General features: G+C 43.9%; 1 protein-coding gene across 1 annotated transcript in view; it reads left to right on the top strand.

Moving 5' to 3' along the window:
- Window positions 1-288: 288 nt before the first annotated feature.
- ARFGEF2 (ARF guanine nucleotide exchange factor 2) overlaps window positions 289-26,868 on the top strand; it is a 67,017-nt gene continuing 40,437 nt past the window's right edge. Inside the window, exons 1-3 of the mRNA XM_084645174.1 lie at window positions 289-672; window positions 20,217-20,247; window positions 26,138-26,261. Coding sequence (XP_084501300.1) covers window positions 534-672; window positions 20,217-20,247; window positions 26,138-26,261 — 294 coding nt within the window. The 5' untranslated portion in view covers window positions 289-533. The remainder of the gene's footprint in view (window positions 673-20,216; window positions 20,248-26,137; window positions 26,262-26,868) is intronic.

Here is a 26,868-nt window from a genome sequence, read left to right as displayed (position 1 = left end):
CAACAATTACACAGCAGCCTAGGTACAAGCCCACTGAGGACCCAGCGTGTGCACTTGCATTGCTAGCCCATGCGGAAGTCCGGATGCCATACCCTGCTGGCACCCTGGCTAACTAGAGTCAAGCGATTGCGGCCTGGCCAAGAGCAGCCTTGTCGGTCGCCAGTAATGGCTGAAGCAGTGTGAGATGGGGGGGGGGAGCGACTTTCCTCCTTGGCAGGCCCCCCCCAGTTGTGACCTCATCAGCAGCCCAGCCCGCCCTCTTTCCAGACACGATGGCCACGCCCCTCCGTCAGCCACACCCACTCTAGCCCACCCCCTCCGTCACCATTGGCACTTTGGGGGGGTCAGAGGTCAAGCCGGAAGACGGGGGAAGGTAGAGTCGGAGGAGTCACGTGACGGAGCCAATATGGCGGCGCCGTGTCCCTGGCGCTGTTGCCGCTGCTGAGGGAATCGCGCCTCTTGCAGATCATGGGGCCCCAACGCGGCCGGAGCCTCTGAGCCCCGTTTTCCAACCCCCGCGGGGGCCTTCGGCCATGCAGCCCCCGGCCCGGGAACAGGACACCCGCACCAAGAGCATGTTCGTCTCCCGGGCCCTGGAGAAGATCCTAGCAGAGAAAGAGGCGAAGCGGACCCCGCACGGCCAGCTGCGGAGAGCCTGCCAGGTGGCGCTGGGTGAGTCCGCGCCTGGGCCCCGTTCCCCGGGAAGCCCCTTCCCCCGCGCCGCGGGGCTTAGCTGTGGGGAGCCTGACGGGTGGCGGAGGGTGAGTCCGGATCGCACCAGGTCCCCTGTGTTCCCTGGGGGGGGGACCCATTCTCCCTCCTCGGCAGCTGCGGGGACTCTGACAGGTGGTGGGGGGGTGAGTCTGGATGAGGATCACACTTCGCCTTCCTTTGGGGGATGGCCATCCCCTTTGCGTGCCCCCGCCCCGGCAGGGGAGAGCCAGCCAGGTGTGGCTGGGCGAGCCCTGCCGGGGCCGGGAGTTCCCCACTTCCCCCAGCTGCGTACAGCCAGCGTGCAGCCTGTCTCTGCCAATGGGCAGTGGCTTTGTCGGTGACTGCGACTGTCATTAGTTACCATTCTGCAGGTTAATCTGCCACGTTGGATACTCTTCGGTTTGTGAGCAAGCAGCCTGACTCTGGATCTTCCTGACTCACAGCAACTCTGTTATTCTCTGGACAAATTTGCTTGGGGGAAGGGAAAAAAGAGGCCCTATTTTTAAACTCGGGAGAAAAGAACAAGGTCCAACTGATTTACTTCTGATGTTAATGTAAAATGTAAATGCTGTCTGTGGAGTCTTCTTAAACTAGTTCAGGGGCCATACAGCTGGAAACCAGGAGGGACTGTCAAAAAACTATCAACTTTAAGAACAGTTCTATCAATCAAGCTGATAATTCTTTGACATCTTTTTTTCTTTTTCAAATCATATGTTGGCCGAAAACTATTAACTTTTCAGGCATGTAGGTTGTGTCTGCAATATTTTATTGAATTCCAAAAGTTTTTGAATTGACAGTGTTAGTGCAGAAGTGTCTTGCAATTATCATTGATTCTTTTATATCTGCCAATTTAATGGATTTTGGAAAAGTTACAGTGTATAAAATAATGGAAATTAGGTTTTGGGCAGGAGAGAGAATGGCATTAGGTTAACCAGTCCAGTTTTTATATTCAAAGTGACTTTTTTGTTTTGTGTCCTTTAAAGGGATAACATCAACTTTATTTTTTTTAATCAGTTGATTTTCAGGTTCAGTGTTTACACTGGAGTACTTGTACAGTGGGGTGGGAGGAGGTATTGTTTCATATTCTCTGTGTATATATAAAGTCTGCTGCAGTTTCCACGATATGCATCTGATGAAGTGAGCTGTAGCTCACGAAAGCTTATGCTCTAATAAATTGGTTAGTCTCTAAGGTGCCACAAGTACTCCTTTTCTTTTTGCGAATACAGGCTGTCAAGGTTCCTCCCCCACTCTGAACTCTTGGGTACAGATGTGGGGACCTGCATGAAAAACCTCCTAAGCTTATCTTTACCAGCTTAGGTCAAAACTTCCCCAAGGTAACAAATATTACCCCCGTTATCCTTGGAATGGCCGCTACCACCACCAAACTAATACTGGTTACTGGGGAAGAGCTGTTTGGACGCGTCCTTCCCCCCAAAATACTTCCCAAAACCTTGCACCCCACTTCCTGGACAAGGTTTGGTAAAAAGCCTCACCAATTTGCCTAGGTGACTACAGACCCAGACCCTTGGATCTTAAGAACAATGAACAATCCTCCCAACACTTGCACCCCCCCCTTTCCTGGGAAATGTTGGATAAAAAGCCTCACCAATTTGCATAGGTGACCACAAACCCAAACCCTTGGATCTGAGAACAATGAAAAAGCATTCAGTGTTTTACAAAGACTTTTAATAAAAAATAGAAGTAAATAGAAATAAAGAAATCCCCCCTGTAAAATCAAGATGGTATATATATCTTACAGGGTAATTAGATTCAAAAACATAGAGAACCCCTCTAGGCAAAACCTTAAGTTACAAAAAAGATACACAGACAGAAATAGTTATTCTATTCAGCACAATTCTTTTCTCAGCCATTTAAAGAAATCATAATCTAACACATACCTAGCTAGATTACTTACTAAAAGTTCTAAGACTCCATTCCTGTTCTGTCCCCGGCCAAGACGACTACAGACAGACACAGACCCTTTGTTTCTCTCCCTCCTCCCAGCTTTTGAAAGTATCTTGTCTCCTCATTGGTCATTTTGGTCAGGTGCCAGCGAGGTTACCTTTAGCTTCTTAACCCTTTACAGGTGAGAGGAGCTTTCCCCTGGCCAGGAGGGATTTCAAAGGGGTTTACCCTTCCCTTTATATTTATGACACGCCCCCCAAATCTCAGCTAGGGTGAAACACTGGCTGGGATTTCTTCCTGGAGCTCTAGGAAAACAGAGTTAATAAGACACATGCATCTCTAAATATACTACCAAGTACATAAAGACTAACAATATTTTCCACATCTCAAGGACGATTTTAACCAGTTGATTCTGGGAAACTTTCACGGGAGAGTGCATCAGCCACTTTGTTAGAAGCTCCTGAGATGTGTTGGATGTCGAAATCAAAATCTTGGAGAGCTAAACTCCACCGAAGAAGTTTTTTGTTAGTTTCTTTGACGGTGTGAAGCCACTTTAGTGCAGCATGGTCGGTTTGCAAGTGGAAACGCCGTCCCCAAACATATGGGCGTAGCTTTTCCAGAGCGTAGACAATGGCATAACATTCTTTTTCAGTGACTGACCAGTTGCTTTCCCTCTCAGACAGTTTTTTGCTGAGAAACACTACAGGGTGGAATTCTTGATCAGGTCCTTTCTGCATTAAAACTGCTCCCACACCACGCTCGGATGCATCTGTGGTTACTAGGAACGGTTTGTCAAAGTCTGGGGCCCTTAGTACAGGGTCAGACATGAGTGTCGCTTTAAGCTTGTTAAAGGCCTTCTGACACTTTCCGGTCCACTGAACAGCATTTGGCTGTTTCTTTTTGGTTAGGTCTGTCAGTGGGGCAGCGATTTGGCTGTAGTGCGGTACAAATCGTCTGTAATAACCGGCCAAGCCTAAGAAGGATTGACCTGTTTCTTTGACTTTGGGACAGGCCACTTTTGGATAGCATCCACTTTGGCCTGTAGGGGGCTGATAGTTCCTTGACCCACCTGGTGTCCAAGGTAAGTCACTCTGTTTAGGCCTATTTGACACTTCTTAGCCTTAACAGTTAGTCCTGCCTCCCTTATGCGCTCAAGGACTTTTTGTAGATGTTCCAGGTGGTCTGCCCAGGAATCCGAAAATATGGCCACATCGTCAAGGTAGGCGACTGCATATTCTCCTAATCCCGCTAGGAGACCATCTACAAGTCTTTGGAAAGTGGCGGGTGCATTTCGCAGCCCGAAAGGGAGTACATTAAATTCATACAGCCCGAGATGTGTGATGAAGGCTGACCTTTCCTTGGCAGATTCATCTAGCGGTACCTGCCAGTACCCCTTGGTTAAGTCCAAGGTAGAGATGAACTGGGCCCTTCCCAGTTTCTCTAATAGTTCATCAGTGCGTGGCATTGGATAGTTGTCTGGGCGAGTTACAGCATTTAGCTTACGGTAGTCCACGCAAAAACGTATTTCCCCATCTGGTTTGGGAACTAGAACCACTGGAGATGCCCATGCACTTTCAGAGGGGCGGATTACACCCATCTGTAACATATCCTGGATCTCCCGTTCTATAGCAGTTTTAGCTTGAGGAGACACCCGGTAAGGTTGGACCCTAATTGGGTGAGCATTACCTGTGTCAATGGAGTGGTATGCCCGTTCAGTCAGTCCTGGGGTGGCTGAGAACGTTGGCGCGTAGCTAGTGCACAGCTCCTGGATCTGCTGTCGCTGCATACGCCCAAGGGTCATGGAGAGGTTCACCTCTTCCACACCACCAGTACATTTCCCTTCGTAGTAGACACCTTCAGGCCACTCAGCGTCGTCTCCTCCCTGGGCTGTAAACTGACAAACCTTTAATTCTCTGGAATAAAAGGGCTTTAGAGAATTAATATGATACACCTTAGGCTTTTGGTTGTAGGTGGGGAATGCTATGAGATAATTAACAGCTCCCAGGCGCTCCTGGACCACGAATGGCCCTTCCCACGATGCTTCCATTTTATGGGCCTGGAGTGCCTTTAAGACCATGACCTGGTCTCCTACTTTGAAGGAACGCTCTCTGGCATGTTTATCATACCAGGCTTTTTGCTCTTTTTGAGCATCCTGTAAGTTTTCTCTAGCAAGGGCTAAAGAGGTTCGGAGGGTGTTTTGTAGGTTGGTTACAAAGTCCAGAATGTTAGTTCCTGGAGAAGGTGTAAATCCCTCCCATTGCTGCTTCACCAACTGCAATGGCCCCTTAACCTCACGGCCATATACAAGTTCAAATGGGGAAAACCCTAAACTGGGACGTGGTACAGCTCTGTAGGCAAAGAGCAACTGCTGCAATACTAGGTCCCAATCATTGGAGTGCTCATTTACGAATTTACGTATCATGGCCCCCAAAGTTCCATTAAACTTCTCCACCATGCCATTTGTTTGATGATGGTAAGAAGTGGCAACCAAGTGATTTACCCCATGAGCTTCCCAAAGGTTTTTCATAGTTCCTGCCAGGAAATTAGTCCCTGCATCTGTGAGGATGTCGGAGGGCCAACCTACCCTGGCAAAAATGTCTGCTAGTGCCTGGCACACACTTTTAGCCCTGGTGTTGCTTAGAGCTACTGCTTCCGGCCATCGGGTGGCAAAATCCATGAAAGTCAGTATGTACTGCTTTCCTCTGGGTGTCTTTTTCGGAAAAGGACCCAGAATATCCACAGCTACTCGCTGAAATGGAACTTCAATGATGGGGAGTGGCTGGAGAGGAGCTTTGACCTGGTCTTGGGGTTTTCCCACTCTTTGGCACACCTCACAAGACTGGACATAGGTAGAAACATCCTTGCCCATTCCCTCCCAGTGGAATGACCCCCCCAAACGGTCTTTGGTCCTGTTCACCCCAGCATGGCCACTAGGGTGATCATGGGCTAAGCTCAAGAGCTTGGCCCGGTATTTAGTTGGAACTACCAACTGTCTCTGAGGATGCCAGTCTTCCTGGTGTCCCCCAGAAAGAGTTTCCTTGTATAAAAGTCCTCTTTCTACAACAAACCTGGATCGATTAGAAGAGCTGAGAGGCGGTGGGTTGCTCCGTGCCGCCGTCCAAGCTCTCTGGAGGCTTTCATCTGCTTCCTGTTCGGTCTGGAACTGTTCCCTTGATGCTGGAGACATCAGTTCCTCATGGGATTGTGGACCTAGGCTTGGTCCCTCTGGAAGCGATATAGGGGATGGAGCTGTTTCTGTTGACTGTGAACCGCTCTCCGCTGGTGTACTATGTTGGGATTCAGGCTCCGGCTGAGCCTCTTGTGTAGGGTTATCGGCTGCTGCCAGTTCAGGTTCGGTGGGGCCCTCTGGTGTTGAGGTTGCAAGTACTGGATTCAGTGCTGACACGGGGTCTGGTGTTGGTTGTTCGGCTGGTTCCGGTTCTGGGACTGGTTCCGTCTGGGTCTCTGGGACTGGATCCACTACTGCTGTTGCAGACATTGGCCTGGGGTCCAGGTCCATCACCTCTGACTGGGTCCTGATAGAAGTTTCCGGAACAGAGCTAGGCCTCACGGCTTGTTTAGCCTGGTTGCGGGTGACCATTCCCACCCTCTTGGCCTGCTTCACATGATTGGCCAAGTCTTCCCCCAACAGCATGGGGATGGGATAATCATCATAGACTGCAAAAGTCCACATTCCTGACCAGCCCTTGTACTGGACAGGCAACTTGGCTGTAGGCAAATTGAAAGAGTTGGACTTGAAGGGTTGAATCGTCACTTGGATCTCTGGGTTGATTAAATTGGGGTCCACTAAGGAAGCATGGATAGCTGACACTTGTGCTCCGGTGTCCCTCCACGCGGTGACCTTCTTCCCACCCACACTCACAGTTTCCCTCCGCTCCAAGGGTATCTGGGAGGTATCTGGGCCTGTGGACCTCTGGTGTGATTCCGGTGCAATGAACTGTAACCTGTTGGGGTTCTTGGGGCAGTTGGCCTTTACATGCCCCAGCTCGTTACATTTAAAACATCGTCCAGCTGACGGGTCACCGGGGCGAGGTGGGTTGCTGGAGAACGGGGTGGTGGGACGATAAGGGGTCTGGAGGGTTCTTTGGGAGGTAGGTGGGGCTTTGGGCGGCCCCCGGTAATAGGGTGTGGTCTGGGGTGGTCCCTTCTGGTCTCCGCTCCAACTGCGACCAGTTTTCTTCTTCTCTGCCACCTCCACCCATCTGGCTCCAATCTCTCCTGCCTCAATTACAGTTTTGGGTTTCCCATCTAGGATGTATCTTTCTATTTCCTCAGGAACACCCTCTAAGAATTGTTCCATTTGCATTAGGAAGGGCAAGTTTACTGGAGATTCAACACTTGCTCCTGATATCCAGGCATCCCAATGTTTTACAATGTGGTAGGCATGTCGGGTAAATGACATGTCTGGTTTCCACCTTAGGGCTCTGAACCTCCGACGAGACTGCTCGGGTGTTATCCCCATTCTGACTCTCGCCTTGGATTTAAACAGTTCATACTTGTTCATGTGTTCTTTAGGCATTTCAGCTGCCACCTCAGCTAAGGGTCCACTGAGCTGCGGCCTCAGCTCTACCATGTATTGGTCAGTAGAGATGTTGTACCCAAGGCAGGCCCTTTCGAAGTTTTCTAAGAAGGCCTCAGTATCATCACCTGCCTTGTAGGTGGGGAACTTTCTGGGATGGGAAGTGGTACCTGGAGAAGGATTGCTAGGGTTTGTTGGTATATTCTGCTGGGCCTTTATCCTCTCCATCTCCTCCACATGCTTCCTCTCTTTTTCCTTCTCCTCCTCCTTCAGCCGCATGAGTTCTATCTGTCTTTCATGTTCCCTTTGTTTTTCCTCAGCCTGAAATTTGGCTAATTCCAGCTGTAGTCGAGCTGAGGATTTGGCCATTCTAACCTCTCTGTTTTTAACTAACTTTACACCCGAGGTTTAGAAATAAACAAACAAAACTTGGCTGTAAACTTTTGCTGTGCTGGAATAGAGTACCTATTCTCTGATAGTGATTGTCAGCCTACAGAAAAAGACAATTCCCTTGTCTCTGCTCTGGGCCCAAATTAAAGCAAAAAACCTCCAACTACTTGGAAAACTGCTTACCCAGCCCAAAGAAAAAAAAATTTCTTTTCAAACCTGTGCTCCTTGTAAAACAAAAAAAAAAATCAAAATCCTAAAAAAAAACCCTGCCACTTTTGTCTCCAGGCAAATGGGTAGAGCACACACCCCCTATTTACTTTTAGGAAGAAAAGAAAAAAAAAAAAACCTCTGGGTTGGAAGACTGTGAATTTCCCTGCAGGAGTTAAGTACCCTGCCTCCAGGCAAGAAAACCTGCAATTCACAAGATAATCCCCTTTTGTCTCTGCTTGGCCACAAAGCAGAGAGAAACCAAGCTGCTTTCAGTTTCAAAGCTGCCTTCTGGACTTCCTAAAAATTCCTTTTTAAAATCTGTATTTCTAGTTCAAAAAATCTCAACTGGATCTCAAAATGATTTCAGGTTAATCCCACCACTGTGCCACCATGTCAAGGTTCCTCCCCCACTCTGAACTCTAGGGTACAGATGTGGGGACCTGCATGAAAAACCTCCTAAGCTTATCTTTACCAGCTTAGGTCAAAACTTCCCCAAGGTAACAAATATTACCCCCGTTATCCTTGGAATGGCCGCTACCACCACCAAACTAATACTGGTTACTGGGGAAGAGCTGTTTGGACGCGTCCTTCCCCCCAAAATACTTCCCAAAACCTTGCACCCCACTTCCTGGACAAGGTTTGGTAAAAAGCCTCACCAATTTGCCTAGGTGACTACAGACCCAGACCCTTGGATCTTAAGAACAATGAACAATCCTCCCAACACTTGCACCCCCCCCTTTCCTGGGAAATGTTGGATAAAAAGCCTCACCAATTTGCATAGGTGACCACAAACCCAAACCCTTGGATCTGAGAACAATGAAAAAAGCATTCAGTGTTTTACAAAGACTTTTAATAAAAAATAGAAGTAAATAGAAATAAAGAAATCCCCCCTGTAAAATCAAGATGGTATATATATCTTACAGGGTAATTAGATTCAAAAACATAGAGAACCCCTCTAGGCAAAACCTTAAGTTACAAAAAAGATACACAGACAGAAATAGTTATTCTATTCAGCACAATTCTTTTCTCAGCCATTTAAAGAAATCATAATCTAACACATACCTAGCTAGATTACTTACTAAAAGTTCTAAGACTCCATTCCTGTTCTGTCCCCGGCCAAGACGACTACAGACAGACACAGACCCTTTGTTTCTCTCCCTCCTCCCAGCTTTTGAAAGTATCTTGTCTCCTCATTGGTCATTTTGGTCAGGTGCCAGCGAGGTTACCTTTAGCTTCTTAACCCTTTACAGGTGAGAGGAGCTTTCCCCTGGCCAGGAGGGATTTCAAAGGGGTTTACCCTTCCCTTTATATTTATGACACAGGCTAACATGGCTGCTACTCTGAAACTGATTTTTGTTTTAAGTGTATTTCCTCGAGAGCTGTGTGAAATACATAATAAGTGGAAAGAATCATTGAGTATGCAGGGAAAACAATGAAACTGACTAGACATGAAGTGCTGCCAGGTGCACTCTGTAAATAACACTCCCCCCCCCCCCCCAACAAAAACAAAAACAAAACACACTCCACCTGAGCTCTGCCTTATAGAAATATTCTGGAGTTAATTGTAGTAACAGTAGATTGGGAGGTGGGATCAGGAATCAGAAATAAGTGTGATTTGATTTTTTTTAAGTTGGCTATTTCTGTTATGTGTTGGTAGTATTATACTTATTGCCTTAGCAATCCCAGACTCAGAAACCCTGATGGGGATTTGGGGCTCCATTGTGCTGGGTGCTATACAAATGCACATGAAAAAATAATCTATGCTCCAAAGAGTTCACAATCTAAAACTCCAATTTCAGAATTGGATTTGTATATAGGTGCAGGAGTCTACACTGATCCAGCTGTAGGCCTGTTGTCTAAAATAGTAAGATGCAACAGCTGTGATCAATAGCATGTTTCTAGTTCTTAAAAATGTGTTTAATAAACAAGAGATATTAATAATATGGGTAATACAATACTAGCTACCAGTAGATGTATTGATCTTGGTTTGACTATTTATGACACTTGAAGTAAAACAAAAAAACTGAAATCCTGTGATGCTAATTATGGGGGGGAACCCAATTTCATTGTACTTGTCTTGCATGGGATTATTTCTACTAGTGAATAATTGATAAAATGATTGTCTAGTTTCCTTTTGTTAAACTGCAGAATATCAAAAAGCACTTAGAGGAGTGGTCAAAGACAATAAGGCTATTAATAAAATTCCCTGTGACTCAGGCTATGATAAGAGTGATATAAATGAATTTGGAACTAATTTCTTGTGTCATTGCACATAGACTGTCTTTGGGGGACACTGGTGCTGATGGTTGGCATGAAGCTGATTTTACACATTTTTGGATTTATGTTTCCAAACCTGTGTCAGGGAGAAAGTTGGGCCTGGGCAGATGAGAATCTATTGCCCAACTATCTCTGCTCATGTAGAGCCTTGATTGCTACATTGAAGGAATCTCTAAAAGTTCTGTTTGGTGAGTGTTGCCAAATAACTTTTTCAGCAGCAACATGATTACATTCTCTTCTATTTATGTATCCAGGTATTAATACTTCACTTACTAAATCTTACTTCATATCAGATGAACTCTTTTCTATTCTGAGTGAAGAAAAATAAGTTACATTGGAGTTCAGTGGTGTAATTCACAATTAATGAATCTTCAACTCTTTAAATAACAAAATTATCAAGTATGTGTAGTATGAAATACACTGGGGAGTCTGGAGGTAACGCAACCCTTTCAGTTTGGGGAATTGAGGGGAGACTGCCTAATCCAAGAGGACTACTATGGGAGAATAAGGCTGCAGAATTGTTAAGAGACTTCTGTTAATTAGACCTGTTTTCTTTTGCCACTCAATTCTTAAACGTTCGTATAATTGTGTTGCAGAACATCAAAGAAACAATCTAGCACTTTTTAAAAATTATTTGCCAGCAGAGCTACTCTAGTGAAAGAAGAGCACAGTGAAATAAGATGAATTTTGTTTTGTGTGTAACTAACATCATGCAGTTGTCAGCTGTCTCTTTTGAAATTTCTTATTTGAAATTCCTCTTGTTAAAATACTAATTTATTAACAGATCTTTATTGTTTAATAAGACTTGAATTAATAGCATGCCAGAGCATAAAATAGCGAGTGAGACTACAACACACACCTATATCAGTGAACCACACTACCTGCACCAGTGGAGAACATGGTGCACTTATGATGGGTTCTCATTCTAAATAACTGGAGGGGGTGAGGTTGGCTACTCCATTGTTCTAAATGATTATTTAGTTCTATTGATTACTAACTATCTTGATATTTAACACATCAATAAAACTTTCAATCTCGTATGTAATAAACCTGAACCTTATAGCACTAAATTTGGGAGCTTAATTTTTCTCTCTAACTTTAAAATCCCACTCCTATAACTCTTGCCTTATTTGAGGGGCACATCCAAATCTTTTAAATTGTACAGCTGTTCTTTAAATTTATGTGTGGCATTTTGAGCCTTGACAAGATAATGCAAGTGTCTTTAAATTGATTTAGAAAATAAATTTGTTGATATTCTGCAGGTCCATTAAAAGCATTATCAGAATAATTCAATCTTCCCAAATTGAATGTATACAGGTAACTGAGAAGTTCCACAGGTATACTATAAAAATATGAAAGGATCTGTGAAAAGCTGGACTTACTTCTATTAAGCTTGAGGACATCTTTTGACAGAGGGGAATAATGTTCATCTATGAAATTTGAAATCTACCAAATGTGTATGTAGCTTTAGTCAATTGATGAGAAAATGTCCCTTGACATGTGAATTGCCCCTGAATGTTGTGGTATTTCTTGTCCAAAAGAGGTGGAGGTACTCTTGCTCTGTAATTGCAAGTCTTTGGTAACTGATGATTTTGTGGCAAGATTCCCACTCTACCTGATTACAGATAGATCAGCAACCTGCAGTTTTCTCAGAACTTCTCAATATCTAGCATAAAGCTCATCATAGAAATGAGAAACATACAACTTAAATGTCTTCACAGTATGTTAAACAGGAGTCAAGACAGGAATGAAAGGAAAGGACTTCCAATCATGCTCCTAACTATGTCAGAATCATCTGTGTGGTGAGAACTGTCCTGCTGGTTATCTGTAGCAACTTGTTCCTGTAGACTTTTCTTAGTTGAGTTGTATGGTATTGGGTGTAGAATAAATGGAGTCTGAATGATTCCGTCATTCGGAGTCTTGCTTCACCAGTGCATGTAATAGGAGCTTGTACCCTTAATGCTTGTAAACCCAGAAGAAATTGAATGGGAGAAATGGAGTCTTTAAACAGAGGTTCTGTTCTCTGGAGGATAGTGAACTCAAGAAAATTGGTGAAAAATAGACAAGTATACAGAATCTCTGGATAAATAGCTGAATAATAAGCATTTATAGAGTACTATAGGCATATGTAAAAAAAAAAGGAGTACTTGTGGCACCTTAGAGACTAACAAATTTATTTGAGCATAAGCTTTCGTGAGCTATAGCTCACTTCATCGGATGCATTCAGTGGAAAATACAGTGGGGAGATTTATATACATAGAGAACATGAAACAATGGGTGTTACCATACAGACTGTAATGAGAGTGATCACTTAAGATGAGCTGTTACTAGTAGGAGAGCGGGGGAGGGGTGCGGAAGAAACCTTTTGTAGTGATAATCAAGGTGGGCCGTTTCCAGAAGTTGACAAGAACGTCTGAGGAATAGTGGGGGGGGGGAATAAACATGGGGAAATAGTTTTACTTTGTGTAATGACCCATCCACTCCCAATCTCTATTCAAGCCTAAGTTAATTGTATCCAGTTTGCAAATTAATTCCAATTCAGCAGTCTCTCGTTGGAGTCTGTTTTTGAAGGTTTTTTTTGTTGAAGAATTGCAACTTTTAGGTCTGTAATCGAGTGACCAAAGAGATTGAAGTGTTCTCCGACTGGTTTTTGAATGTTATAATTCTTGACGTCTGATTTGTGTCCATTTATTCTTTTATGTAGAGACTGTTCAGTTTGACCAATGCACATGGCAGAGGGGCATTACTGGCACATGATGGCATATATCACATTGGTAGATGTGCAGGTGAACGAGCCTCTGATAGTGTGGCTGATGTGATTAGGCCCTACGATGGTGTCCCCTGAATAGATATGTGGACACAGTTGGCAACGGGCTTTGTTGCAAGGATAGGTTCTTGGGTTAGTGGTTTTGTTGTGTGGTGTGTGGTTGCTGGTGAGTATTTGCTTCAGGTTGGGGGACTGTCTGTAAGCAAGGACTGGCCTGTCTCCTGTCGTCCTTCAGGATAGGTTGTAGATCCCTGATGATGCGTTGGAGAGGTTTTAGTTGGGGGCTGAAGGTGATGGCTAGTGGTGTTCTGTTGTTTTCTTTGTTGGGCCTGTCCTGTAGTAGGTGACTTCTGGGTACTCTTCTGGCTCTGTCAATCTGTTTCTTCACTTCAGCAGATGGGTGTTGTAGTTGTAAGAATGCTTGATAGAGATCTTGTAGGTGTTTGTCTCTGTCTGAGGGGTTGGAGCAAATGCAGTTGTATCGTAGAGCTTGGCTGTAGACAATGGATTGTGTGGTGTGGTCTGGATGAAAGCTGGAGGTATGTAGGTAGGCATAGCAGTCAGTAGGTTTCTGGTATAGGGTGATGTTTATGTGACCATTGCTTATTAGCACAATAGTGTCCAGGAAGAGGATCTCTTATGTGGACTGGTCCAGGCTGAGGTTGATGGTGGGATGGAAATTGTTGAAATCATGGTGGAATTCCTCACTTTACAAATGTATTAGAAAACAGTCCCCGCTTAGAAGAGCTTACAATGGGATATAGACAAGCTGAAACATAGGACAGTAATTAAAAGAGAGGCACAAAACTAGCCATGCATATGGTTGCATTAAAGTGACATGTGACAATATTTTTAAATGACAAAATATGCAGCCAGCCTCGTAGCGGGTGAATGCATAGGAAATCTCACATGTATCTACGCTTCCTTTTTAGTTGTGTGTGAACACGGTAACTAAATTGACTCTAAAATCAAAGTTAGATAGGGCATGCACATTTGTTGCTTGTCCTGTTTAACCTTAAGCTGCAGTGGCCTTGAACAAACATCTCTGGTGTATGATAGTAAATTCGATATGGCTAGTTAACGTAATAATTAACGTGATAAAACAAAACTCCTCAGTTTTACACTGTCTTCACTAGACTTCCCATATGAATGGATGGATGGGGGTGTGTGTTTGTGTATAACAGCTGTTATTAACCCCAACATAGTCAATATGGGTCAATTAAAAACCAAAAAACAAGACTTTCCTCCCATCTCACCCTTTTTCTAGTTAAGACAAATTCTAAGTCTTCTTCACCAGTACCAGCTGAGAACAGACAGGGTGTGCCTCCAAGCGGAGGGTCTTGCATCACCACCAGCAACTTTGTCTAGAAAGGCTGTGGAAAACATTTCCAATAACTAACATATTCCAATAACTATTAAACATAGTTTTGAATTTCATTGCCACAGAACTATCCAAGACACAATCTTAATTACATGTTAGCAACATTCTCTGTATTTAGATTAATAAAACAAAAATCATCAGGCAGGGGTCAGATTTAGCCGGCATATGGCATCAGTATCTCTCTAGTACGGCTTGATTAAACTATGCAGAATTGAAGCTTTAATAGTTTTGAAATAAAGTTTGTAGTCCTAATAGTTGTGAAGAAAATCCCTTGAGGCAGACTGCCTGAGTCTGCAAATAAAAACAGCTCAGAGAAATGTGAAAATACACTATTCATTTAAAATGGAGTAAACTCTGAAGCCTAACATAACTGAAATGTTGTCTTTAAGTGTCACTGCTGATTACATCATAGAAAGATTCAGTTGTTTTGGGATTGTGGGCAGAGCTTAAATTCCACATTACCTGCCTAGTCTGACTTTTGGACCTCAGTGTTTTTGAACAATCAAATATGTCTAGCAAAATGCCAATATGTTAAGCAAATTATTCCCATCCTCAAAGTGCGGTGTATGTGAGCAACATTCCACTGTAGTGGTATAGGTTCAGTCCACCATGCAGAAAGGGCAAACAGATGGTTTATAAACATGTTACCTGTATTAACTATGCAGTAACAACTCTATTAAAAAATATTTCCCATTTATTTCAGCTTCCAGCACAACGTGTAGAGTCCTCTTAAGGTAGCTTTGCCTTTTTAGTCACTATACTCAGCATTCCCATCGTTGTGGCATCTAGACAGCAAAAGCAACAATCTTGTCTTTTATGGATAAATTTGACTACTCCCTGTTGCTTCTTCAGTTAGCCTTTGTTACTTGACATTATTTGCCAAAATACAAAGGAAGCCACCTGGTTCAGCTTTTCTCTTCTGAATTTTAATGCATGAAGGTGGATTACAGATAATTTTTTTCTGACATTTCAAGATTTTTAAAGCATGGGGATGGGATTTTGTTAAAAAATAGCCGCCTCTTCAATGGATTTGCACCCTCTGTGTGTTTGGATTCATATAGTCTTGCTGTTGTGACCAAAAATAATTTTATTTTTGTTAACAGTGCAGAATCAGCAGAGCTTAGGGAGAGTGGGGAGGATTCTATTTTAGCTTGTTTGTCTGTAGCAGAAATTCTGGACTTAAATTTAGCTAATTGCTAGTGATAACACATGTCCCATAAAGCAAACAGTTTGGGTCTTGCGTTCCAGCCTGAATTTGCAGGGCTAGTAGTTAAAAATCCGTTTTCTTTGTAAACTGCTCAGTTATGTCAAAAGAGCTGCTCCCTGCATTCTTTTATCCCTGATTAAGTAATTCTCAGGAAGTTTGGTTGTAATCTTACTGTTTCAACTGATTTAAAGGGCTGAAATAATAGAAGCATTCTGGACTGCCTCTCTTCTGCTCCACTCCCCCAAGAGTATACTGTGGCATAGTCCATCTTTTGAGAGAAGTAGGTTTGTCTTGGGCTGTTGCCAGTAGCACCTTGTGAGTTTGCCAGCAAAAGAAATTAATGCTATACACTGTGTTCTCACCTTGACATTAGGCAAATCTCCTGATGTGCAGCGTGTTCCAGAATGGTTTTTAAACTCATAAGCTTGTCTTACAAATCTACTATAGCCTGTATTCCATGGAATTCTACAGAAGGGGATGCTGTCATGCCACAGAGGGTCCAACATTTAACTCTTCTTGCCCAATAGTGCTTTACAGATAACTAATGAAGCCACCCGGCATGCTTGTGGTGTGCCAGTCCTATCACTATTTTACAGATGGTGTACTATGGTAGAGCTATTAAATGTATGGCCCAAGTTTCCACAGTGAGTCAGTCTCCGAGCCGGAACTGGCATATAGCTAATCTTTCTCTTGATCTTAGAATGTCTCTGGATACTTCCTGAATGGGTCCTGCCATGCTTTAAATCTTCAGCTGCGTAATATTGTAGACCGTCTCTTCAGCTCAGTTTACTTTCTTGTGTTTAAAGCTTTTGCTTACTCTGCTGCATTATCCTTGAAACAGAATGCCTTATGCAATGACTGGTGATAATCTCAAATCATCAGCTCAGAAGTTCTGGAAAAATATATAGACTTGTATATTCAATATTATATTATATTCAATATTAGTGATCTGTAAAGCAATATTAGTATTGGTGTACAGGATTTTAATACAAAACTATGTGGATATTAATACCTTTCATCAGAATTGTGATGGGGAAACAGGCTAGTGTATATTCATAACAAGGAGTGTATTTTGAGCCTTGAAGACTGAGAAGCACGGTAGCTTCCCTTGCTATCTGATGAAATACAGGAAGTAGCTAAGGCCAGTACTATTCAGTTGGAAACATAATTTTTCATCGGTCTGCAAACTTCAGTGTGGTATCTGCCTTAGCATTAGAAGGGAAAACGGATAGCTCTGATCTATTTAAACAAAATTGATTACATGCAAGATAAACCAGTTTAGTGGGGGACTGAAACTCAGAAACAAATCATTTGTTTCTATGTGGGAGATTGAGGGCTTATTTACATGGGGAAGTTATTTCCAGAATAAGGTAGGGTGTGATTTTAAACTACTATAGCTAAGGCTATGTTTTAGTCACGGGTATTTTAAGTGAGTCATGGACAGGTCACAGGTAGTAAACAAAAATTCATGGGCCGTTAATTTATCCATGACTTTTATTATGTACCCCTAACTAAAACTTGGGCTGGAGGTGGTTGGGACACTGCAGGTACTGCAGGGGGTGGCCCAGGACCCCCGCCGGTGCTGGGGTGGGGCTCTGCCTAGGAGCTGCAGGGTGGGGCTCTGCCTAGGAGCCTCTCCCCTCCCAGGTAAGCGTCCCGCTGCTCTCAACCCCGTGCCCCAGCCCTGAGCCCCCTCCCACATCCAAGGTGCTGCTGCTGAAGAAGTCACGGAAAGTCACGGAATCAGTGACCTCTGTGACAGACCCGCAGCCTTAACTATAACTATTGTAAAGTAACTCCCCATTCCTCACTTATTTCACAATAAGAATGCCTTTGTAGATTTACACTAAACTGGAAAGAGGAAGTCTTCTTCCGGGAATAAGAGTTACATGGGGAATTACTCTGGAATGGCTGTGCTGGCTAAATTCCCCGCATAACCAAGGCCTTGCATTACCTGCTGTTTGAGCCAAGAAATGGCTAGCCTAAGCGGTAGGAGATAAGCCTCGTTGTGTAACAGTGATAGTGAGCAGTTTACATACAACCATGACTGTTTCAGAGAATGATTAACTCTGTGTAATTCTAACAAAATAAAAAAATTAGTTTTTAAACAACTGAAACGAAGACTTAGGTACAGAGTTCTTTTATGACAAAATGGGCTTTAATAACCTCTACCAAACTCACTAACCACATAGATCTCTCTCTCCCTGCCCCACCACTTTGGGCCACTGCCATAGTTCCATCTGGAGGACTATATAATCCAGCCCAATCTCGATCCCATCTCTCTCATACATGCTTAATTTTACTAATATGAGTGATCTTGTTGAAGGCAATAGGACTATTCATGTGAGTAAAGTTAGTTTAATCAACACAGAGTATTGTTTAAATTTATCTAGCTTTTGATAGCACTATAAGGAGAAGCTACCACCTGTGTATAAACCATTTGTTTTTCTTTCTGAAATTTAAGAACTGATCAGCAAGCAATCATTTCTTATAGTTGAAAACTTTGCAAAAATACTGCTTACAACTATGCCAGGTCTACACTGAAATCTGTCTGACAGAACCACTCAGCAGTCATCTCATAATAAAACTCTGAATTTCTATAGTTCCTGCCATCCAGGGAGCTCAGCATATTTTATACATTAAGATACACTGCCCACCTGTATCTCCACAAACCACATGGAAACTGGATAGTTAGCCATGACGTGCTATGGGTCTCATTATATGCTTTTCAAGATCTTGAACTTCATTAACTCAAAGGATGTTACTCAAGCTTGCTGCTACCTCTGATGGTATTCTGTGCAGAATAGGTAGGATACTATCTGAAGAGTTCAGTCTGTTCTTGTGCCATTGCTCATTGCCGGAGTCTGTTTTCCCTTCTTTTAACCACTGAACACATTGACCTGTGGTAGTGTGATATGGAAGGATAAGTGTGGTATTAGGAGTCGAGGGTCCCAAGTTCCAGTCCTGGCTCTGTCACTAACTGATCTTATGCAGGTCACTTCCTATCTCTTCCATCTCCCCATGTGTAAAATGGGGATAATAGCACTAACTCACCTACTTTACAGGCACACTGTGAGGATTCATTCTTGTAACGTCCTGTGTATAAATGCTAAATATATGTGAGGGATATATAGTTGTCTGAAACACTGAAAGATACTGTACCAGTCAAAAGCATCTCTTGTTTAGCTGTGGCGTGTTTTACAATGAGCTTCTGCAGCAAGTTCCCCATCTTGGTCTAGTACAAATGTTAGCAAAAACCAGGTAGAAGCTTCTTCCTACCCACCCACCCTGGTCTCAGTGACTGCTTTTTGTTTACCCGAGCACTTCTGGGAAGTGTGAGAAATGTCTAAAGTTTCGGTGGACAAGGCCCAGTTGTGGGTCAAATACTAGGGAGGCTAAGGAGGCATGAGGGGTTGATTTGAAGGGAGTTGGAATGAGAATGAGCTGTTGAATATGTAATATTGTTCAGTACTGAGACACAGACACAAGCTACAGAAACACAGTGGGAGGAGGAAAGATCCAAGATTTAGAAAATGTCAATGTCTTTTTCTATAAAATGTGTCTAATACCACCTGGAGAGTTGGGAGGCCTAACTAGGTTGTTAAAGCATTTTGAGATCTTTGGATGGAGAGCACTGTAGAAGTTCAAAATGTACTTCTGGAATAGTAATGATGTATCAATTGTAACCCACCATTGGTGCCACAGTGTCACCAATACACGGTGATATGGTAACAAGTCTTCATAAGTACACGGATCCATGGAAATATGTATTCTGGGCTACTTGACAAAGGTTGGGGCGATAGCACCCAAGGTTCATAATATTAACATGACACTGGAGGGATTCTGTTGGAGAAATATCTCTGACACCACAGAGGTGTATCCGTATTTAAGCATGGTGTTTTACAGACAACTACAGGCTCCAAGTGGAGGAGGTATGACCTAGCGTTTGAGTCCTGGAATGCTCATAGGAGCTCTTTGCTTTCCTCCATTCACTTACTATTTCTTGCATAATAGCACTCCTGAGAATGAGAAAAGTTATTAGGCTACTCAGGTGACACCAAAGTCATCTGAATTTATGTACATCTAGTCCAAGGCTAATGACACTCCTCCAAAGGTGGTTTTGAAGAGCAAGTACAGAGTGAATTGCCCATTGTCCAGGATTATCGCTTGAAACAAGTTTAGATACCGACAGTATCCTGTCTGGAAGTTATAAGAGTATAAGGCTGCCATCCACAGCTAGTGAAAATTAGGTTTCAGAGTAACAGCCGTGTTAGTCTGTACTTGCAAAAAGAAAAGGAGGACTTGTGGCACCTTAGAGACTAACCAATTTATTTGGGCATAAGCTTTTGTGAGCTACAGTTGCATCCGATGAAGTGAGCTGTAGCTCACGAAAGCTCATGCTCAAATAAATTGGTTAGTCTCTAAGGTGCCACAAGTCCTCCTGTTCTTTTTGTGAAAATTAGGTCACTGTTAAAGTACTGGGATCTTAGATTATTAGGTGCTCTGATTTCACTGCGAGTGTGGCATAAACACTAAGGTAACATTTGCAACATGTACTTCTGATTGGCGATGAGGCTTGCTGTATTTACACTCCTGAAAATTTACTGTATTTAGAAAGTTCTGCTGTTAATGTACACCCAAGCAGATTTATTTATGTTTGGAAGCTTTGTTTAATGTACAGCAGAAAGAATAGCAGACACTAATGATGTATAACTTCTAGTTTGAGACTAGTTTACTTCATGACAATTGCATGTAAATTCAGAAGGTGTCATTTCTGTTGAGTGTTGTGGTATCTTCATTGTTCTGCCTTTTCTTTTTTTCCTAGATGAAATAAAAACAGATCTAGAAAAGCAAAGGTAAGTTCTTAATACAATTAATAGCAACCTCTCTTGCTGCTATTTGTCAAAGATTGCACAGTAGTGAGTGTGCAAGTATCTGAGCAGCAATTTTTGCAAAGTACAAACAAGCTAGCTTATTGGAGAGAGTTTGAATAGCTTTGGTACTGTCTGTGTAAGGAAACGTGTTTGTGGAGAGTACTAATTATGTAATGCATGTGGTTGTGGGTAATCAAGCTGTAACTGCCAGCACATTTCATTACAAATAATTGCCACATTTCTGAAGGATGCCAATTTTTCACTTCCTTTCGTTAACTAGGTTTGTCTCTTAATAGTCATGACTTAACCATATTTGTTAATAGAAAATCCTAGTCTCTTCTTTTTGTGGTTCTTTTGTGTTCAATAATTCATGGTTTTTAGTTGTTTTGATCACAAATGCTGGTCTGCGATAACATTTCATTAGCTACAGGTCAGCCAAGTCACTGGATTTCTTTCCGACATTAGCAACTCTGTGAATCAGTGTTATTACATCACCCCTCTCTCTCTCTCTCACACTCACACACACACATACATATATGGTATAGCCGGATTAATAGTATCTTAATGGGAAAATCTTTACATTCTATGCATCCCCCAGTATGCTAGGATGGTGTTTTGGGAGTTGGATGGGGATAAGCTGACAAATGGTGATGTTCTAAAACTTGATAAAGCGGAATCTAATAAAATATTTCACCAATACCTAAATTGATAGTAAAAGCTAGAGATGGCTTTCGTGGAAGAAAGTGTGTGTGTGTGTGCGCGCTTAAGTTCTAAGTGCAAAATTAAAAGTACTTCCCAAAAGAGTCTTACATTTCTTGGGGTATAGGGAAGGGGAATTCAGGATCAACAGAAGATGTTTGAGTCTCTGAGACTGATCTTTCCCTAGTCGTATCACATTTAATTGTATTTCCTTTAGAAATGAAGTTTCAGTATGAACATCAAAATATAATCTGAGGGCTGTAATTTTTCTCTTTGAATTAAGAGCAGATTTATGGCCATATAAAACTTCAGTAGTCATTTGAATCTGAGACTCACAAACTAAGTGGAAAATTGGAGAGATTAATTGTCAAGGCCTATTTATCTGTTAATGCTAAGAGAAGCTACACTTAATGAAACACTCTGACAGGAGTAAAGAGCAAGATGAAAAGCACTACTAATTCCTAAATGGATAAATGGCAGTTAAAATTTATTTTCGCATTTGAGTCCTAGTCTCCAGCTAGTATATGTCATAGTTTCACAGATTTACATCCTTGGTGTCTGTAAATCAGTTTCCAAAATCGTCACTGGCTTCTCCTCTCGCTCTGCTACCTACCAAGAATAAAAATGTCCATCTCAATCTCAATATTTGTTTTCAGATTGCAAATTTGGAAATACAAGGAATTCATAAAGGTCTCTTAAAAAAAAAAATTTGCAAACACGTGGCCTCCTGGCCAGGGACTGAACACTTCTCCGTTTATTAGCGTTTTCACTTCTCATAATGTTGCTTGTTACTTAAAATATTTTAAGTAAAGTCACCACTTCCCCAGAAATCTTCACATGGTCTCTGTAGAACTTTCTCCATTATCACCAAGATTGTAGAATCATACGACTGGAAGGGACCTCGAAAGGTCTTCTAGTCCAGTCCCCTGCACTCAAGGCAGGACTAAGTATTATCTCTAGACCATCCCTGACAGGTGTTTGTCTAACCTGCTCTTAAAAATCTCCAATGATGGACATTCTACAACTCCCCAGGCAATTTATTCCAGTGCTTAATCACCCTGATAGTTAGGAAGTTTTTCCTAATATCCAAAATAAACTGCCATTGTTGCAATTTAAATCCATTGCTTCTTGTCCTATCCTCAGAGGTTAAGGAGAACAATTTCTCTCCCTCCTCCTTGTAATAACCTTTTATGTACTTGAAAACTGTCATGTCCCGTTCTCTCCCCCCTCCCCCCCACCCGGTCTTCTCTTCTCCACACTAAACAAACCCAATTATTTCACTCTTCCCTCATAAGTCACATTTACTAGACCTTTAGTCATTTTTGTTGCTCTTCTCTGGACTTTCTCCAATTTGTCCACATCTTTCCTGAAATGTGGTGCCCAGAACTGGACACAATACTCCAGCTGAGGCCTAATCAACGTGGAGTAGAGCGGAAGAATTACTTCTTATGTCTTGCTTACAACATTCCTGCTAATAGAGGCCGGAATGATGTTTGGTTTTTTTGCAATATGGTTACACTGTTGACTCATATGTAGCTTGTGCTCCACTATGACCCCCAGATCCCTTTCCACAGTACTCTTCCCTAGGCAGTCATTTCCCATTTTGTATGTGTGCAACTGATTTGTTCCTAAGTGCATTAGTCCTTGTTGAAGTTCATCCTATTTACTTCAGACCATTTCTCCAATTTGTCCAGATAACTTTGAATTTTATTCCTATCCTCCGAAGCACTTGCAACCCTCTCCCAGGTATTGGTATTGTCCGCAAACTTTATAAATATACTCTCTCGATGCCATTATCTAAATAATTGATGAAGATATTGAACAGAATCGGACCCAGGAGTGATTCCTGCAGCACCCCACTCAATATGCCCTTCCGGCTTGACACTGAACCACTGAAAGCTACTCTCTGGGAACGGTTTTGGAACCAGTTGTGCACCCACCTTATATAGTAACGCCTTGCTTAACATTGTAGTTATGTTCCTGAAAAATGCTACTTTAAGCAAAACTATGTTAACTAAATCCAGTTTCCTCATAAGAATTAATGTAAATTGGGGGGCTTAGGTTCCAGGGAAATTTTTGCTCCAAACAAAAGACTGTGTGTGTGTGTGTTTGTGTGATATATACGTGCGCACACATACAGTATAAGTTTTAAATTAATTAATTTAATACTGTACACAGCAATGATGATTGTGAAGCTTGGTTGACGTGGTGGAGGAAGAGGGTGGGATATTCCCCAGGGAATGCCTTACTGCTAAATGTTGAACTAGCACTTGGCTGAGTCCTCAAGTGTTAACACGTTGTTAATGTAGCCTCACACTCTACAAGGCAGCACAAATGGAGGGACAGACACACCGTGTGTGTGTTTGAGAGAGAGAGACGAGCATTGCCCCTTTAAGTATGCTGATCCCACTCTAAGTACACTGCCTTTTTAAGTAAATCAGCAAGTTGAGACAGCAGCTGCTGCCAGCAAGCTCCCTCCGTCCTGAGCCCTGTCCTGTCCCACACTGCTCTGTGGAGATGGGCATCAGGACCGGGGCGAGGGGAACACCCTGACATCAGCACCCCTCTTCTCTTTCCTTCCCTTCTCTCCCCCCTCGCCCTGCCCCGCACAGCAAGCAGGAGGCTCTGTGGAGCAGTTCCAAGGCAGAGGGCAAGAGCAGCACATGGCAGTGGGGGGAGAGACAGCTGAACTGCCTGGCAGTTGATAGCCTGCTGGGCGGCGGCCGCACAGGGAACTTAGGGGAGCTGATGGGCGGGGTCTGCCGGTCCACCCTGGTTCCAAGCCCCCACCAGGTCGCTCCAACAGGCTGCTCTTTCTGCAAGCAGTGGACAAACCAGGCAGCTGCCAAACAACGTTATAAGGGAGCACTGCACAACTTTTTAAACGAGCATGTTCCCTGATTGATCTGCAATGTGACAACATTAAGTGAGGAGTTACTGTAGTAGCTCCATCTAGGTCAGGGGTCTCAAACTCAAATGAACGCTAGGGCCACATGAGGACTAGTATATTGGCCGGAGGGCTGCACCACTGACTTACCCCTGGCCCCACTCCACCCCTTCTGTGAGATCCTGCCCCCAGGCAGTGCAGGAGGGGTGCAGCAGGCAGCTCAGGGCAGGGGATTGGGGTGCAGGAGGGGTGTGGGGTGCGGCAGAGGGCTTAGGGTGCAGCAGGGGGCTCAGGGCAGGGGGTTTGGCTGCAGGAGCGGTTCGGGGGGGCGGATCCGGCCCACCGGGGACAGGGCAGGCTCACTGGCCCGCCCCTCCTCTATGCCGCTCCGGGAAATGGCTGGGCCTGTTGGGGCGGGGGGGGCGGGGGCATAGGGGTCTGTGTGTTACCTTGGCCACTCCTCCAGGTACCGCCTCCGAAGCTCCCATTGGCCACGGTTCGGCTAGGGCAACATACAGACCCGTGTGCCGCCCCTCCCCCAGATTTCCGGCCGCTTCCCGGAGTGGCTCTGGGGCAGGGCAGGCAGGGAGGGAGCTTGCCCTGCCCCCGGTGTGCGCTGGGCCGGAGCTGCTCTAGGTAAATGCTGGGGGGGGGCCACGGGGAGCTGGCGGGCCACAGAAAATAACCCCGCGGGCCACATGCAGCCTGTGGGCCGTGTGTTTGAGACCCTGATCTAGGTTGTATTTCCCTAGTTTTGTTAATGAGAAGGTCACGTGAGAGAGGATCAGAAGCCTTACCAAAGTCAAGATATACCACATCTACCGCTTCTTCTCTCTCCCCTCCTTCACCCCCCCCCCCACCCCCGCCAGCTTGTTACTCTGTCAAAGAAGGCTATTAGGTTGGTTTGACATAATTTGTTCTTGACAAATCCAAGCTGACGGTTACTTATCACCTTAATATCTTCTAGGTGTCTGCAAGTTGATTGCTTAATTATTTGCTCCACTATCTTTCTGGGTACTGAAGTTAAGCTGACTGGTCTGTAATTGTCCTTATTCCCCTCTTTATAGACTGGCACTATATTTGCCCTGTGGAATCTCACGGGTCTTCCATGACTTTTCACAGATAATTGCTAATGGCTCAGATAGCTCCTCAGTCAGCTCCTTTATTTTAGGATGTATTTTATCAGGCCCCAGTGATTTGAAAACAGTAATTTTTAACTTTCCTATTTTAGACTCTGAGCCTACCTCCTTTTCACTGGCATTCATTAAGTTAGATTTCCATTTGCTACAAAACTTTTTGGTGAAAACTGAAACTAAAAAGTCATTTAGCACTTCTGCCATTTCCACATTTTCTTTTATTGTTTTCCCCACTCAATGAGATCAATTGTTGAGTTACACCTCTACCCCGATATAACGCAGTCTCACCCATAATACAGTAAGATTTTTTTGGTTCCCGGGGACCGCGTTATATCGGGGTAGGGAGAGGAACTGTTCCCTGCCCCAGCTCGCCTCAGCCTCCTCCCCTGGCACTGGAAGCCTGGAAGGAAGTGTGTGGGGTGGGGGGGAGAAGCAGAGCAGCGGTGGTGTGCTCAGGGGAGGAGGCAGAGCGGAGGTGAGCTGGGGCCGGGAGCGGTTCCTCTGCGCCCCTGCCCGGCCCCAGCTCACCTCTGCTCCATCTCCTCCCACGAGCACGCCGCAGCTCCGCTTCTCCCCCCTCCCAGGCTTGCCAAGAAGCGGAGCTGCGGCACGCTCATGGGAGGAGACGGAGCGGAAGTGAGCTGGGGTGGGGGGGGCCCGCAGAAGTAAGTGGGGGGTGCTGAGGAACCGCTTGTGGAAACACGAATTCGGATATAACGAGGTAAAGCAGCCCCGCTCCCCAGAACACTGCTTTACCGTGTTCTATCCGAATTCGCGTTCTATCTGACCACGTTCTATGGGGGTAGAGGTGGAGTGGGCCTGGTTTTTCTCTTGTACTAGTGTAAATGGAGAGTAATTCAACTGAAACCACAATGGCTTTAAACAATATCAGTGAAAGGAGAATCTGACTGTGTGCTGTTTGTGAGGAGGGAAGTATCAAAATGAATAGCTGTAATATAAGAAAATCTGAAGTTGGATTTTAAAGTAGATTGAGTCTTCAGGGTTTAAAAATGTATTCAGTTTTGTGGGGAGAAAATGGCATCCCTTTTACATGCTGCTGTGCGCCACTTATACTTTAATTTTGAAGCCGGTGAAAATGTAGTCGTAATTTTCAGAGCACAAGCAATGCATTTTTTTCCTCTTAAACTAGGCAAGGCACTGTCTCTCCACCAAAAGCAAACTTCATCGAAGCCGATAAGTATTTCCTTCCATTTGAGCTGGCCTGCCAATCCAAGTCCCCACGCATCGTCAGTACCTCACTAGACTGCTTGCAGGTAAGTATCCTGTTTAAACTGGAATAGGGTGAGGTATTATGCGCAAGATTACCGGTCTAAAATCTTGTCCTTTTATCAGTAATCGTGACAGTGAAGGAGTGAATTTAGCCAGAATACGTACAATTGCTCTGACCAAAACCATTCTGTATTTACTCCTACTGGAATTCTGTGCCTCTGGCGCAATGGAGAATTTTGTGCAGAATTGATGTTTCCTGCAAAATTTGGTTTCACCAGGCTCCCCCCTCACCCTCCGCTCCAGCACTCCCGCTAACTGTCCGCCCTGGGCAGCTAAGGTGCCAGGAGTGTGATTATACTGTGGTTTGTCAAAACGACACATCATTTTGCAGAATTTTAAAATACTGTGTGCAGAATTTTTAATGTTTTTGGCACAGAATTTCCCCAGGAGTAATTTACTTATGTAAATCACACAATAGGGCTTTACAAAACTTGGCTGAAAAATCTTGCTGTGATCTGAAAGCTTGTCCTCAGAAGATCCTTTTCAGCTGCCTTTCTTGAAGCAGTTTTTGAACTGAATAAGAATACATCAGCGTTAGCTTTTCAGGCACTTCAACATTTTGCATAACGTGGCAAAGCATTCTCTATACAG

The sequence above is a fragment of the Lepidochelys olivacea genome (assembly GCF_965140295.1).
Source record: "Lepidochelys olivacea isolate rLepOli2 genome assembly, chromosome: 13".
In the NCBI taxonomy this organism is placed as follows: Eukaryota; Metazoa; Chordata; order Testudines; family Cheloniidae; genus Lepidochelys; species Lepidochelys olivacea.
Note: the sequence above shows the minus strand (reverse complement) of the source record. Positions and strands in the feature narration are given on the sequence as shown.